The sequence below is a fragment of the Tursiops truncatus genome, chromosome X (genome assembly GCF_011762595.2).
Source record: "Tursiops truncatus isolate mTurTru1 chromosome X, mTurTru1.mat.Y, whole genome shotgun sequence".
Lineage (NCBI taxonomy): Eukaryota > Metazoa > Chordata > Mammalia > Artiodactyla > Delphinidae > Tursiops > Tursiops truncatus.
This window is the reverse complement of record NC_047055.1, coordinates 52,292,343-52,309,587: the sequence shown is the minus strand read 5'-3', so window position 1 is coordinate 52,309,587 and position 17,245 is coordinate 52,292,343. Positions and strand designations below refer to the sequence as shown.

General features: G+C 35.3%; 1 protein-coding gene across 5 annotated transcripts in view; it reads left to right on the top strand.

The window, feature by feature from the left end:
- The window catches only part of PCDH11X (protocadherin 11 X-linked), a 708,447-nt gene that overhangs the window by 27,491 nt on the left and 663,711 nt on the right, over positions 1-17,245 (top strand). For all 5 annotated transcript variants that reach the window (XM_073798965.1, XM_073798964.1, XM_073798963.1 and 2 more), the window contains exon 2: positions 7,600-10,092. In XM_073798965.1, coding sequence (XP_073655066.1) covers positions 7,600-10,092 — 2,493 coding nt within the window. The remainder of the gene's footprint in view (positions 1-7,599; positions 10,093-17,245) is intronic.

Genomic DNA, 17,245 nt, shown 5'->3' with positions numbered 1-17,245 from the left:
GGTTCAGTCTCGGCAGGATGTGCATTTCTAAGAATTTGCCCATTTCTTCCAGGTTGTACATTTTATTGGCATATAGTTGCTTGTAGTAATCGCTCATGAATCCTTTGTATGTCTGCAGTGTCAGTTGTTACTTCCCCATTTTCATTTCTAATTCTATTGATTTGAGTCTTCTCCCTTTTTTTCTTGATGAGTTTTGCTAATGGTTTGTCAATTTTGTTCATCTTCTCAGAGAACCAGCTTTCAGTTTTATTGATCTTTGCTATCGTTTCCTTCATTTCTGATCTGATCTTTATGATTTCTTTCCTTCTGCTAACTTTGGGGTTTTTTTGGTTCTTCTTTGTCTAATTGCTTTAGGTGTAAGGTTAGGTTATTTATTCAAGATGTTTCTTGTTTCTTAAGGCAAGTTTGTATTGCTATAGGCTTCCCTCTTAGAATTGCTTTTGCTGAATCCCATTGGTTTTGGGTCATCGCGTTTTCATTGTCATTTTTTTCTAAGTATTTTTTGATTTCCTCTTTGATTTCTTCAGTGATCTCTTGGTTATTAAGTAGTGTAATGTTTAGCATCCATGTGTTTGTAATTTTTACAGACTTTTCCTGTAATTGATATCTAGTCTCATAGGGTTGTTGTCAGAAGAGATACTTGATACAATTTCAATTTTCTTAAATTTACCAAGGCTTGATTTGTGACCCAAGATATGATCTATCCTGGAGAATGTTCCATGAGCACTTGAGAAAAATGTGTATTCTGTTGTTTTTGGATGGAATGTCCTATAAATATCAATTAAGTCCATCTTGTTTAATGTATCATTTAAAATTTGTTTCCTTATTTATTTTCCTTTTGGATGGTCTGTCCATTCGTGAAAGTGATGTGTTAAAGTCCCCTACTATGATTGTGTTACTGTTGATTTTCCGTTTTATGGCTGTTAGTATTTGCCTTTTGTATTGTGGTGCTCCTATGTTGGGTCCACAAATATTTACAATTGTTACATCTTCTTCTTGGATTGATCCCTTGATCATTATGTAGTGTCCTTCTTTGTCTCTTGTAATAGAGCTTGTTTTAAAGTCTATTTTGTATGATACGAGAACTGCTTCTCCAGCTTTATTTGATTTCCAATTGCATGGAATATCTTTTTCATCCCCTCATTTTCAGTCTGTATGTGTCCCTAGGTCTGAAGTGGGTCTCTTGTAGACAGCATATATATGGGTCTTGTTTTTGTATCCATTCAGCCAGTCTGTGTCTTTTGGTGGGAGCATTTAATCCATTCACATTTAAGGTAATTATCGATATGTATATTCCTATTACCATTTTCTTAATTGTTTTGGGTTTGTTATTGTAGGTCTTTTCCTTCTCTCATGTTTCCTGCCTACAGAAGTTCCTTTAGCATTTGCTCTAAAGCTGGTTTGGTTGTGCTGATTTCTCTTAGCTTTTGCTTGTCTGTAAAGTTTTTAATTTCTCCATCAAATCTGAATGAGATCCTTGCTGGATAGAGTAATCTTGGTTGTAGTTTTTTTTCCCTTTCATCACTTTAAGTATGTCCTGCCACTCCCTTCCGACTTGCAGGGTTTCTCCTGAAGATCAGCTGTTAACGTTATGGGGATTCCCTTGCATGTTATTTGTTGTTTTTCCCTTGCTGCTTTTAATATTTTTTCTTTGTATTTAATTTTTGGTAGTTTGATTAATATGTGTCTTGGTGTGTTTCTCCTTGGATTTATCCTGTATGGGACTCTCTTTGCTTCCTGGACTCGATTAACTATTTCCTTTCCCATATTAGGGAAATTTTCAACTGTAATCTCTTCAAATATTTTCTCAGTCCCTTTCTTTTTCTCTTCTTCTTCTGGGACCCCTATAATTCGAATGTTGGTGCGTTTAATGTTGTCCAGGAGTCTCTTAGACTGTCCTCATTTCTTTTCATTCTTTTTTCTTTATTCTGCTTTGCACTGGTTATTTCCACTCTTTTATCTTCCAGGTCACTTATCCGTTCTTCTGCCTCAGTTATTCTGCTATTGATTCCTTCTAAAGAATTTTTAATTTCATTTATTGTGTTGTTCATCATTGTTTGCTCTTTAGTTCTTCTAGGTCCCTGTCAAACATTTCTTGTATTTTCTCCATTCTCTTTCCAAGATTTTGGATGGTTGTTACTATCATTATTCTGAATTCTTTTTCAGGTAGACTGCCTATTTCCTCTTCATTTGTTAGGTCTGGTGGATTTTTACCTTGCTCCTTCATCTGCTGTGTGTTTCTTTGTCTTCTCATTTTGCTGAACTTACTGTGTTTGGTGTCTCCTTTTGGCAGGCTGCATGTTCGTAGTTCCCGTTGTTTTTGGTTTCTGCCTCCAGTGGCTAAGGTTGGTTCAGTGGGTTTTGTAGGCTTCCTGGTGGAGGGGACTAGTGCCTGTGCTCTGGTGGAGGAGGCTGCATCTTTTCTTTCTGGTGGGCAGGTCCACGTCTGGTGGTGTGTTTTGGGGTGTCTGTGACCTTATTATGATTTTAGGCAGCCTCTCTGCTAATGGGTGGCATTGTGTTCCTGTCTTGCTAATTGTTTGATATAGGGTGTCCAGCACTGTACCTTGCTGGTCGTTGAGTGGAGCTGTGTCTTGGCATTGAGATGGAAATCTCTGGGAGATTTTCATCGTTTGATATTATGTGGAGCTGGGAGGCCTCTGGTGGACCAATTTCCTGAACTTGGCTCTCCCACCTCAGAGGCACAGCCCTGACGCCTGGCTGGAGCACCAAGAGCCTGTCATCCACACGGCTCAGAAATAAATGGAGAAAAAAAAGAAAGAAAGAAAGCAAAAGATAAAATAATATTAAATTAAATTAAAAGGTTCTTAAAATAAAAAACAAAAAATAATTATTAAAACAATTTTAAGTAATTAAAAAAAAGAAAGAAAGAAGAGAAAAACCAAAACCAAAGCAAAAAAAACAAATCCACCAATGATAACAAGCACTGAAAACTATACTAAAAAAAAAAAAAAAAACAGACAGGCAGAACCCTAGGACAACTGGTAAAAACAAAGGTATACAGACAAAATCACACAGAAGCATATGCATGCACACTCACAAAAAGAGAAAAAGGGGAAAAAAATATATATGTATTGTTGTTCCCAAAGTCCACCTCCTCAATTTGGGATGATTCGTTCTCTATTCAGGTATTCCACAGATGCAGGGTACATCAAGTTGACTGTGGAGATTTATTCCGCTGCTCCTGAGGCTGCTGGGAGAGATTTCCCTTTCTCTTCTTTGTTCGCACAGCTCCTGTGGTTCAGCTTTGGATTTGACCCCGCCTCTCCGTGTAGGTCGCCTGAGGGCATGTGTTCTTCACTCAGACAGGACGGGGTTAAAGGAGCAGCTGCTTCAGGGGCTCTGGCTCTCTCAGGCCAGGGGGACGGAGGGGGATGGAGTGCGGGGTGAGCCTGCGGTGGCAGAGGCTGGCATGATGTTGCACCAGCCTGAGGCATGTCGGGTGTTCTCCCAAGGAAGTTGTCCCTGGACCATGGGACGGTGGCAGTGGCGGGCTGCACAGGCTCCCTGGAGGGGAGGTGTGGATAGTGACCTGTGGTTGCACACAGGCTTCTTGGTGGCTGCAGCAGCAGTCTTAGTGTCTCATGCCCGTCTCTGGGGTCCGAGCTGATAGCCACAGCTCACGCTTGTCCCTGGAGCTCCTTTAAGCAGCGCTCTTAATCCCCTCTCCTCGTGCACCAGGAAATAAACAGGCAAGAAAAGTCTCTTGCCTCTTCGGCAGTTCCAGACCTTTTGCCAGACTACCTCCCATCTAGCCGTGGTGCACTAACCCCTTCAGGCTGTGTTCACGCCGCCAACCCCAGTCCTCTCCCTGGGATCCGACCGAAGCCCGAGCCTCAGCTCCCAACCCCCACCCATCCCGGCGGGTGAGCAGACAAGCCTCTCGGGCTGGTGAGTGTTGGTTGGCACTGATCCTCTGTGCAGGAATCTCTCTGCTTTGTCCTCTGCACCCCTGTTGCTGCACTGTCCTCTGTGGCCCCGAAGCTTCCCCCATCTGCCACCCACAGTCTCCACCCGTGAAGGGGCTTCCTAGTGTGTGGAAACCTTTCCTCCTTCACAGCTCCCTCCCACTGGTGCAGGTCCCATCCCTATTCTTTTGTCTCAGTTTTTTTCTTTTTTCTTTTGCCCTACCCAGGTATGTGGGGAGTTTCTTGCCTTTTGGGAGGTCTGAGGTCTTCTTCCAGAGTTCAGTAGGTGTTCTGTAGGAGTTGTTCCACATGTAGATGTATTTCTGATGTATTTGTGGGGAGGAAGGTGATCTCCATGTCTTACTCTTCCGCCATCTTCATGCCCACTCTGAAATTTAAATATGTAAACTAGGAAGTCATTTGTAGAGCTCTAAATATCTGAGTGGGGGTGGTATGCACAAAATCCCCTGACCTGAACATAGATTTTTATTAAAGAAAAATGTAACATCTGAGAACAGTCCCGTGCAATAGAACTTTGTGTAATAATGGACAAGTTCTATATCTGTGCTGTCCAATGCCATAGCCACTACTCAGATGTAGCTGTAAGAACTGAAATGTGGTTAGTGAGACTAAGGTACTGATTTTTTTATTTTATCTAATTATAATTAATTAAAATTTAAATGTAAATACTTGTGACTAATCGCTGTCATATTGGACAGAGCAGTCATAGAAGACAGAAGAGCAGTATGGACATTGTCCATTATCTTGTATGTATATCTCATTATCATCTTGAAAATTTGAAAAATCTATCTTTTAACATTACTGTCACATCACATATAATAGTTAAGGACAGCAAACATGCTGTTCTTGGGTTTTTCAAGTGTCATAACCCTGCATTCATTTGCTTGGGAAAGCAAAGGTCAATGCAAAATTCAGGCAAACACATAAGACTAAGCTCTAAATATACAAACACAAAATACATAAACATAAATGAATAAAATTAAAAATTAAAACTAGCATATTCTTTTCCCCAGATGTATTATAGTCATAAATTAGATAATTGAGTCTGAAACTCAAGACCTTAAGTTATTCACTTGTTGTTTTTAGGCTATATTATATATGCTAGTTCCCCCTTATATAACCTCTAATAATTCTTTATAATCTACTTTTATAGCCCTTATTAAAAATGTAATTATTTTCAATTAACATAAATCTATTAGTATCAACATCAGTAGATACTTAGATTGCTATTGATTTTCCCTCATCTTAGCTAAAATTTAATTTCCATTACATTAGCAAAATATTTTTACTTACCACCATATCGCCAGTGCCTAGAAAAATGCTGTGACCATATTAGTCACTGAATATTGGCATGCCAAGAATTAACAAAATTGTATTAAATGCCATGGATTTCTGTGAAGTTCAATTCAGAAGCTATTTTTTCTACCCATAGGTGAGACATTCCAGATTTGAACCTTCCTAAAGGCCTTTTGAAATATCATTACAAAAGTAAAATTATCATTAATCACTAAGTTTACCTAAATCAAATTATAATAGTAAATACTGTATGTATATTTAATATTATTGTTGTAAAATTCTTTTTTTTCTTAAAATAGATTTGTTAATTTTCACACTTGTAGATAGGTATTACATGAAAAATATTTTCCTTGGCAAAGAAAAGGCAAATTGTTTATTGGTTTATATAAGTAAAATATTAATAGAATGCTCATTTTAGTTTATGAATTAAAACTAAGATTAATACACATTGGTTACCTTGTAGGAATTTTTTTTTAATTACATTGAAGCAAAATGATGATTTTAATTAATATTTTTGAAATGCCACCTTAAATTTCATAATAAACATTTAATTCTTCCATCAAGATATATTATGGTCTGGATTTGAATAAAAGAGTAAGTGCATCTAAACACACACAAAAAATCCAAAAAATGCAGAAATATCTTCAAGCAATTCATGAGGAAAAATGTAGTTGTACTTAAGTACTGTACTAGATTTTATGTAAGCAATTATAACACTTTGATAAGTTATAAAAGATAATATGACCATATAATCTCACCATATATTCTAGTGGTCCCTGAAAACCTGATATCCTTCATTGGTTTCTAACATTTAGGATCTTATTTTAGAAACTGGTATGACAGAACAATGAGAAAAAACCCTCAGATGCTCTCCTGTTCACATAGATGGTATCTCAATAACTGATCTTCAGCACATGTCAGCAACTTTTATGTTAAAAAATATATTGAAGAATTAAAATTGTAGTGTGTGGTTATGTGTGTGTGTGTGTGTGCACGCATGTACGTGTGTACGTAAGGGTTCATAAATCACCTGTGTACTAGGAATCTTAAGATCTTCTGATCTTCACAGCCTCCAGTACCTTCTATCTTATTCATTTCTGTCAAAGTGCTACAGGTAACACTGGCTAGAACTGCACCTGAGAGCCAGTGAATGCTACTCCTCAATCAGCTATCAAGATCACTGTTTGTCTGTGTAGGGCTTATCTTATTGTAGTTCAGAGAAGGGACTTTAATTTTTTTAATTTCCTATTGATAAATTGGACTTTATCAAAATTATTTGACTGTTTAAAGACTTATACAAGAGTATGAGATCCTCTGTGTGCTGATAAACAATAGCACTTAAGAGAGCCCAAGCACTTTAAGAATTTTACAGTTTTATATTAATTGAACCACTTCCTTGAGGGTTTTGAGGGAAGCCAGAACCAGAGGAAACTGATTTTAAACATTCCCATAATCTGACTTTATAGGCATAAAGAAAATATAGGTACTGTTCCTATAGCTATATTTTCCAATTTGACATTTTGGCATGTTAGTTTCAGTCCATTGTGCGTGCTCATTAAAAAAAAAATTAGAAGTTAAATAACATTGTTCTGTTAATCTCCAAGAAAATGTCTTTCTTTTTTGGCCAGGCCTCATGGCTTGCAGGATCTTAGTTCTCCGACCAGGGATTGAACCTGGGCTCTGGCAGTGAAATCACCGAGTCCTAACCACTGGACCACCAGGGAATTCCCAGAAATTTCATTTTTAACACCTGTTTCTATAGGCGAAAAAAAGAAAGTCTGTGTATTTTACACAAGGTTTTATTCTTATCAGAGTTTGCATATTTTCTCCCTCTGCCAAAGTTATTAGTTGTATTTATTAGATGTGATATATGCACTTTTGTCTTGGATAAAGATTTTATAATTGATTGTTACTTCTGGTGGTGAAAAGGTGTCCTAGACAACTGAAATCTACAGTAAGATATTTTAATTCATTTGGAGTAACCATTTTTAATTCACTTATAAGTTCATTCACCATGTGAAACTTAGTGATAATTCTTTTTAAAATTCTACATACTTCTTCCTTTTGAAATCTTTAATAGTTCACATAAATGTTACATTTATCACCACAAAGTGCTACAACCTGAAAAGCGCTTAGAACATCTTCTAGCACAACTCTAATTTCACAAATGTGTAGAGATGTTAAGCATCTTGTTTGTGGTGACAATATTAGTTACTGACGAAGTTGGGACTTAGAATTCAAGTCTCTGGCACTTATTTCTGAGTTGAGCCTATGTCATATGACTTCAAGGAATTGAAAACTGGTCTCATTAAATAATAACATAAGCTAAAATGTTTCCTTCTATGTTTTCCAGGGTCAAAGTATTTTTGGGCTTGATGTTATTGAAACACCAGAAGGAGAGAAGATGCCACAATTGATAGTTCAAAAGGAGTTAGATAGGGAAGAGAAAGATACATATGTAATGAAAGTAAAGGTTGAAGATGGTGGCTTTCCTCAAAGATCCAGTACTGCCATTTTGCAAGTCAGTGTTGCTGATACAAACGATAACCGCCCAGTCTTCAAGGAGAATGAGATTGAAGTCAGTATACCAGAAAATGCTCCTGTAGGTACTTCAGTGACACAACTTCATGCCACAGATGCCGACATAGGTGAAAATGCCAGGATTCACTTCTATTTCAGCAATCTAGTCTCCAACATGGCCAAGAGGCTATTTCACCTCAACTCCACCAGTGGACTTATCACAATCAAAGAACCACTGGATAGGGAGGAATCACCAAACCACAGGTTACTGGTTTTGGCAAGTGATGGTGGATTGATACCAGCAAGATCAATGGTACTAGTAAATGTTACAGATGTCAATGATAATGTCCCATCAATTGACATAAGATATATCATCAATCCAATCAATGGCACCGTGGTTCTTTCAGAAAATTCTCCACTCAACACAAAAATTGCGCTCATAACTGTGACAGATAAGGATGCTGACCTTAATGGTAGGGTGACGTGCTTTACAGATCATGAAGTCCCTTTCAGGTTGAGGCCAGTATTCAGTAATCAGTTCCTCCTAGAGACTGCTGCATATCTTGACTACGAGTCCACAAGAGAATATGCTATTAAATTACTGGCTGCAGATGCTGGCAAACCTCCTTTGAATCAATCATCCATGCTCCTCATCAAAGTAAAAGATGAAAATGACAATGCTCCAGTTTTCACTCAGCTTTTCATAAGTCTTTCTGTTCCTGAGAATAACTCTCCTGGCACCCAGTTGACAAAAATAAGTGCAACGGATGCAGACACAGGGCATAATGCTGAGATAAACTACCTGCTTGGCATTGATGCTCCATCTGAATTCAACCTGGATCGTCGTACAGGCATTCTGACTGCAGCGAAGAAACTGGATAGAGAAAAACAGGAAAAATATTCATTCACAGTTCTGGCAAAAGATAACGGGATGCCACCTTTAATAACCAATGCCACAGTCTTAGTGACTGTTCTTGATCAGAATGACAACAGTCCAATTTTCACTCACAATGAGTACAACTTCTATGTCCCAGAAAACCTTCCAAGACATGGCACAGTAGGACTAATCACTGTAACTGATCCTGATTATGGAGAAAATTCTGCAGTCACTCTCTCCATTTTAGACGCAAGTGATGACTTCACCATTGATCCACAGACTGGTGTCATCCGACCGAATATTTCCTTTGATAGAGAAAAACAAGAATCTTATACTTTCTATGTAAAGGCTGAGGATGGTGGTAGGGTATCACGTTCTTCAACTGCCAAAGTCACCATAAATGTGGTTGATGTCAATGACAACAAACCAGTTTTTGTTGTCCCTTCTTCGAACTACTCCTTTGAATTGGTTCTGCCATCCACTAATCCAGGCACAGTGGTCTTCACGGTAGTTGCTGTTGACAATGACACTGGCATGAATGCAGAGCTTCATTACAGCATTGTAGGAGGAAACACAAAAGGTCTGTTTATGATTGACCAAACAACAGGCAACATTACACTGAAGGAGAATTGTGTCCTTGCAGACCTTGGTTTACACAAACTGGTAGTCAAAGTCAAGGACTTAGGACAACCTGATTCTCTCTTCAATGTTGTAAATGTTAATCTATTTGTGAATGAGTCAGTGACCAATGCTACACTGATTTATGAATTGGTGCGAAAAAACATTGAAACACCAGTGACCCAAAGTATTGAGACAGCTGATACATCCTCACCATCCAGTGACTATGTCAAGATCGTGGTTGCCATTGTTGCAGGCACCATAACTGTCATCCTTGTTATTTTCATCACTGCTGTAGTAAGATGCCGCCAATCACCACACCTTAAGGCTGCTCAGAAAAACAAGCAGAATTCCGAATGGGTTACTCCAAACCCAGAAAACAGGCAGATGATAATGATGAAGAAAAAGAAGAAGAAGAAGAAGCATACCCCTAAGAACTTGCTGCTTAACTTTGTTACTATTGAAGAAACTAAGGCAGATGATGCTGACAATGATGGAAACAGCATCACACTAGACCTTCCCATTGAACTGGAAGAGCAAACCGTGGGCAAGTACAACTGGGGCACTACACCTACTACTTTCAAGCCTGAAAGTCCTGATTTGGCCCGGCACTACAAATCTGCCTCTCCACAGCCTGCCTTCCAGATCCAGCCGGAAACTCCCCTGAATTCAAAGCACCACATCATCCAGGAACTGCCTCTTGATAACACCTTCGTGGGCTGTGATTCCATCTCCAAGTGTTCCTCCAGCAGTTCTGATCCCTACAGCGTTTCTGAGTGCAGCTATCCAGTGACAACTTTCAAGACCCCTGTGTCTGTACACACCAGACTGGTAGGTAATCCAAGTTTCTAAGTAACCTTTCTAATTTTAATAATTTTTAATAATTTTTAATTATTTTCAGTTGAACTAGGACTTTACAGAATCTACTGACTCAACATGGGATCAAAATGTTCTGCAGAAGTATCTGAATAGATATATGGATTCATTTTAAGTTTGGTAGAAAATCAGAACAAAATGACTCCTGATTGGAGGAAAATTGGGTGAGGAATGATGATTATAATAGGGACAGTGTTGTCTGTAGATGGCAGTATGACACTTCTTGCTAGAGAATATACTGGAAAAACTCCAAAATAAAGGGTCATGGCACTGTCCTCAGTACAATTGTGTGCATGAGGATCAAAACAGTCATGGCTAGATACATCACAGTAAAGCCTCTTGGAATCTGATAAACAGGTCTTAATACTTAATGGTATTGAGAGTTCCAGCTTCACTTGGAAAAATCTGTGTCTACCCAAGATAATCAAATAGCATAAACATATCCCCCCTACCCACCATTCCTCCAAACCCCCACAATGAAAAGAGAGTGTCATTTCCAGATTAGGAACTCACCATTATTCTGGTTCATAAATCTGTATTAACACAATGTAGCAAGAATGGGATTAGGAAAATGAAGTCATGCTACTCACTCTCACCTTCAAGCCAGAGAATGAAATATATATGAGATCTCTACTTTAGATATCCATGTGAGTATCTGCATATTCATGCAAGGTATTAAGAACCCTTCAGGAGACATTCTTAAGAGATAATGACTTTTTGAAAATGAAATATTATTGCTTTCTCTAATGGGCCTGAAGGAAACTATGCACATATTAAGACCCAAGATATCTGTATACAATAATTTAAAACCCATTAAATTTATGAAAACAAGAGTTTATACAGTCTTTTTTATCTGTATTCCATGGAGAAATGAATTAAAATGTATCTAGAAATTCATAACTAAAGTAAATGATTTAAGTATTTTTATTTCTTTAATAAAGTCAAGTGATAGAATTTATCTACATTTTTTCTCTGGAAGTTATACAGCATGTTGATTTTATCATTTCATCTGTGTTACTCTTAAGAAGGTCTTCATATCAGTTTCAGTGAATAAAACTTTTGAAAACCTATTTAGGCTTAATTAAATAGTAGTAATGTGAAAGTCAGAATAGGTTTCCTCTCACCAAATTTAGAGATATTAGAGAAGTCTATCAGGATTCAAAATAACAATGAAAATAATTTACCATAATTTAGGAAATGCTTTTAAGAATTGAGGTCACTCATGGATTTGCATAGTTAAATTATACAATAACGTTAACTTTTCTCTCTTAATCACACAGTGAAAGTAAGATACTAATTCAGTTGTGGGTGCATTTTTGTTACAATAGGTTCATAATTATGCTATCGCAAACGGTAAAATAGAACCCTACTCTCTTTGTGGCGAGTTTCTGTTATGCTTTGAATGAGTTTATAGGGCAGTGGTTATTTCTACAGTTTACATGAGCCTCATGGTTTCTGACCAAGGTGGATCTTAAATGGGTGGCAAACATAACAGATGCCGAATATCTCATCATGGTATGTTTTTGTTTTTATTTAACTATTAAAAAGGGTGCTCTCATTTTCTAATTCTCATTGCTATCATCCGGTTTTTTGGAAACATTTCTCAACAGAAAAGTATTCTTTATGAATAGCACTTTATGTGTGTTGTATATCCTAATAGCACTTTTCCCAGGGCTAAATTTGTGACTCACTTAAAAATCTATACAAAGGGTGGGGTTTGTGAATTACTTTTGCAGAGCATCATTTTTAATAGATTGGCTTGTGAAGTTAGTTAGAAGAGCAAATTCTGGTTTCAACTGTTTTTGAAAGCATGGAAATGTTTTAAGAGCTAGACTTATTTTACATGAGGACATGAACATACAGTAAGTAAGGCATAGATGAAGGAAAATATTGAAGTGTTTTCCAAATATCTTCCTCTTTTATTGCTTTTTTTGATATTTTGTAATCCTGAGAAAGTCGATAAAATTAATAACTTTTTCATTCGGGTATTTTATTTTATTTAGCTAAGAAATTTTTTCCTAAACACAGAACAGTAACTTCATGAGATAGGCAAAATAAGGAAAGTAAATGCTAATGAGAATAAATTCTTGGTTATCATTCGGTTTTTATTAGCTAAAAGGAGTATCTTAGAATCAGTGGGTTCTCAGATGACTTATTCTATTTTTTCTCATCTTAAAAAAATAGGTAAATTGTATATTTTATGTCATTGGTTCACAGATGTTTCAGATTAATTACTAAATATCTTCTGGACATGAATTGGTGAACTTAGGCAGACTAATGTGACACTAAAAATAATTTGAATCCTTGTATTTTGTGCTACATTTGCAATGTTCTTCACCCTTTCTGTATACGCTTCAATTTCTGATTAACACCAGGAGAGGCATCTTATATTCAGTGATGTTGGAGAATGCGAAAAAGTTAAGTGAGCACTGAAAAAGAACTCGTGTATTTATAAAAATTCAAATACAGTAGGTGTCTTCTTTTTAAAGAAACATCATACAAAATGAGGAAAAGTGTCAGACAGTAAAATAAAAATCCATTGTTCCTTAAAGAATTCTGACAGTGGAATAAAATATTACTGTTATCAGAAGGCAGAATTATATTCAATTGATTTTAAACAAAGTGAGAAATATATTTTCAAAAGGAGGGTTTAGGGTGATATTTCTGTTTAGTTCATTACTCATCTGAATAGAAATATGAAAGTGAAGAAATTAAATGGTTCTAGGAGGCAGTAAGATATAAGGGGATTTATAAAAACTTTCATGTTTTTAAAAAGGGAATCAAATACTTTCTATAGTTTTTTTTTTCTGACTCGTGTTCTGAAAAAATATGGAACATTCATTAGATAGAAACGTATCTATTGCACAAAACCATTTATACCTGGGGAATATGAGGATCCTCTTTGATATAAATTTTTACAAGTATTCTGGAAGGCATTTTTGTATGCATATATTATAGTAGAAATTAAAACATGAAATGTAAAAGATGATCTTACAGTGTACTTTATATTAACGTCTTTCAGAGCAAGCAAATAGTGTTTGGTGCGATTCTAGAAAAACAATAAGAATAATCATTTTAGAATCAAGTTTGATAATTGTTGTATAAAAGAGATACAATGCCAAAACGAAATCTTGCTTAACACAGTTCTTCCATTAAAATATTGTGAAGACTATACATCTGAAAAATAGGGGAACAAAAATGAACTTATTATTTGGAAAGGGCCTTCTGTGTACAAGTCACTGTCTTAGTCATGTATTTGAGGTACTTCATTTCAAAAAGAAATAATTCATGGTTACATGAGTGTAGGTATTATACATGGATTCAAAATGGTAAGAGGAGTCTGAGTTAGCTTGGAATAGGCTTGGTATTTACTACTGTTACATTCCATAACCTTGATATTAGCAATGTGAATTTTAGCCATGTAGCATGCTTGGCAACTAAGACTCCTAGAACACAACCATCTGATTTTGATAACATGTTATTTTTCTTGTCCTAGACTGATTCCAGGACATCAACTATTGAAATCTACAGTGAGATATAACTTTCTAGGAACAACATAATTCTATTCCCCTTCCAAAAAACTCCAATGATTTGTGATTTCAAATTTTGGCTAAGATCATTTAGCTTGTAATCTGGATTTCCCACTATAAAAGCAAGCAAAACAAAAACCACCTTAAAAAATATGTCCCACTGAACCCCATGCTTACTTTAGCTGTAATCTTGCAATCGAAATTTTAAATTTGTGGAAGAAACAGTGCAGTGTGATAAAAAAAAAGTTTTATCATGCTGTTTCTCGATTTGCTTCCTCTGAATGCCAACAAGTGTGATGTAATATAATATGTCTTGATGTACAAACTGATGGTTAATGTATCAATCATGAAACATGGAATTACTTGCCCTGTCTGATTGCTGAAGAATTTAAACATCATCTGCGGGAGTTTGGAAGTGAAGCTGAACTATCCAAGCTACCCTCTGAAAGGTATCCAAGGGCAAGAGATTTTCTTTAATATCAAAAATACAAACAGCAACAACAAAAAAAACCACTTTAGATCATTTTTTGGAAAATATTCACTACTATAGTGTTGTTGAGAAAATAATTATAATTATCCATCACTCTGCTGAAAAGTTAGATGATATAAAATAATTTTAATGGGTTTTTATGTTGATTGTAATCATGTTGTTTCACTACTTTAATCATTAAAAAAATATTTTTGTTGTAATCATGTTTCTTTTTTTCTATGAATACTGTAAAAGAAAGAGGTTTTTTTTTTTCTATTTTTATCTATCAAAAGAAGAATGTAAAGTTCTTTATACTCCCTGATATTTTGGGGAAAAAAAGTACTGATGTTTCTTATATAGTGAAATATAATTCCATTCATATGTGAGTAGAGACAAGGATTTAAATAGTATATTTTGAAAGATTTTATCTTAATTTTGAAACTACCTAAGAAAATATAAGCTACTAGAGTCAAACAGCTAAATAGATCTACATAATTTCTCTGGCATTAAATTACTGAATATATTTCATTGATTTGAGTAATTTGGCCTTTAACTCATTCTTCACAATATGTTGATTAATCAGTTTCTTACACAAATGACTAAATGCGTCAAATTTGGTGTACATTAAATGTATTAAGGAAAGAATGTTGTGTCCCAATTTTGCATTGTATTCTTTAAGCTGCTTATGACTTACTAAAAGTACTAACAGAATTTTTTTCAAAGCACGATTTCTTGGGGCTAAGAGGGAGTATAAAGGACCTTTATAATCACAACATAAGATATGTTTCCTGGATTCTCTTTCAAATGCTTCATTGTGTATCATTTTACCTTGCAAAGTGTGGACAGGATTTGGTCTATTATGTATGTGCATTAAATTAGTGTATTATTTAAAGTGTTCCTTGCTGTAAAGGTATTTAGAAGAGGCTTATGCTCTATTTAGCATTTCAAATTAGTGTAATTCTTGGATATTTAATATATAAGCAATATTTTTTAAAGATTTCTGTTAAAATTTAGCATTCCCATTTACTCAGTACAGAATCTCTGGTACCTCCAATAATGTCAAGTTCCTTGAACATGCTTGCTATATGGCTTTTTAAACATTACTTAGTTAATTATAATGACTGTAAGTGTAACTGTTTTACTGGTAATGAGAAATGTCATGTAAATTATAATATTGTATTACATACTTATAAAAACTATTGTAGAAAAATACTTAAAATTAAATTTTACCTTTGTGAAAGTTACTCATATAGAGTAACTTTATAATCTCTCCCCTATTTCTTCCTGATAAATTAAATATTTCAGTTTAATTCAAATCATTTCAAGGAATGTCAAAATTTAGCCAACTTATTATACCTCTAGAGTCAGTGCCCTGCAGGTACAAAGACGTACTAAGAGTAGGAGTTTCCAAAATCCATAGTCTCACTTAATTGTGAAAAAAATTATGATGCCCAAGAAAATGAATCAGTACTTCACATATCCCATGATAAACTAGTGTGGCTTCATGACCATTTGTATATGTAATTATTATATAAATGCATTTTAAATGCTTGTGTCATGACCACCCTGGTCTCTGCTTTTCCACACATTCTGTGAGCTAGAGGAGAATACTTCATTTTTCTTCTGCTTCAGTGACCCTTTCCTTTAGGCCTGTGATAAGGAAAACTCCTAATCACTCCTTTGTATATATGAAGATGAAAATGTCTTGAAACAGTTACCCAGAATCTCTTTAAAAAATTCCTCAGTATTTTTATGGGGGTCATCTTTGCAGAAGATGAAAATAGAAACTTTATTTTTAAAGCTGCAAGTGATTCTTCTCAGAATATAATTTCTGTGAGAAAGGAACTTCTGAATTGATTTCTTTCCTGCTCTTTGAGGCTAAAATATTTACCCATATAAACCAATGATGATTGAGGTTTAACTGTATCTAAACTTCAGCCATAGATGAAAATGGATTCTACTTTTGATTATTAACTACCCTTGGTCAGTCCTTTGCTTATGCTTGAGGAAATAATATTAACATTTGAGAACAGTATGGACGACATTGAAACGAATTTTCCACAAAAGCCAGAGAGGACAAAATTATATATTTTCCTGTTGGTTCTTTCTTATCAGTTGATTTGATGATACTTTTAATTTAATTATTGGTGTTATTACATGTTTGGCTTACAAGGTCTCAGATATCTTCCCATCTCTTGTATTGGTGTTAATGGACTCCTAGAATATTCTCAATGAAGTGTCCTTGATGGTCTCTCTTGTTCTTATTCTAGTCAGTGAATAGAGGAAAACAGAGGGAAAAGAAATCTTAAGACTAGTCAGCAAAGAAACTTTTAGGGATTACCTAATCGATTAACTACAATATGCTGTATACTTTCATACCTGTAAACACTCGAAGGAGTATTATTTTCTTTTGATTAAAATCCAAAGTGCATAAATTGAAAAAAATTGCTGAAATACATTTCCTCATTTTACATTAAATATAAAAGTTTATTTTTGGAAATAGGGTATTCAAGCTATTACATTTCTTAAGTTATTTTTATTTTCAATGATTTAAATTGAAAATTTTATAGAACAGTTTTAATTCTATCCATTAATTAATCTTTTATGTATACTTCTGTTTTCTCTGCTGACCATCCTGTTCACATTATCAATGTGAACTCATATACTTTAGAATAACTTTTAAAAGCTGAATTTAGATTCAATCAGTCATTATTTCATGCAATATTTACTAATCTTTTCATTTCAAAACAATACTGACACATTTTACAATTTTTTCACCTGCACTCGTCACTGTTTAATTAGATTTTGTAATTGTCCGTCTAGCTAGGTGTGATTTGAAGCCTGATCTCAACAGAAGTGCTACAGGACAAGCAGAGCTTAAGTAATCTTATATGAACTTAATCTACACTGTGTAAATGCTTCCTATAGGTGCTCTTGTGTAATAGACTTTTTTCTTTAGGATTTGCTTAGTTTCTGTCTATTTTTATTGTTTAGATTTAGGTTTCTAGCATATTCAAAGGTGCTGTGATAATATAAAGCTGTATGTGTTGTATATAATTATTATTTTTAAAAAGAACTGAAGTTCAATTTGTTTTTTCATGCATTATGT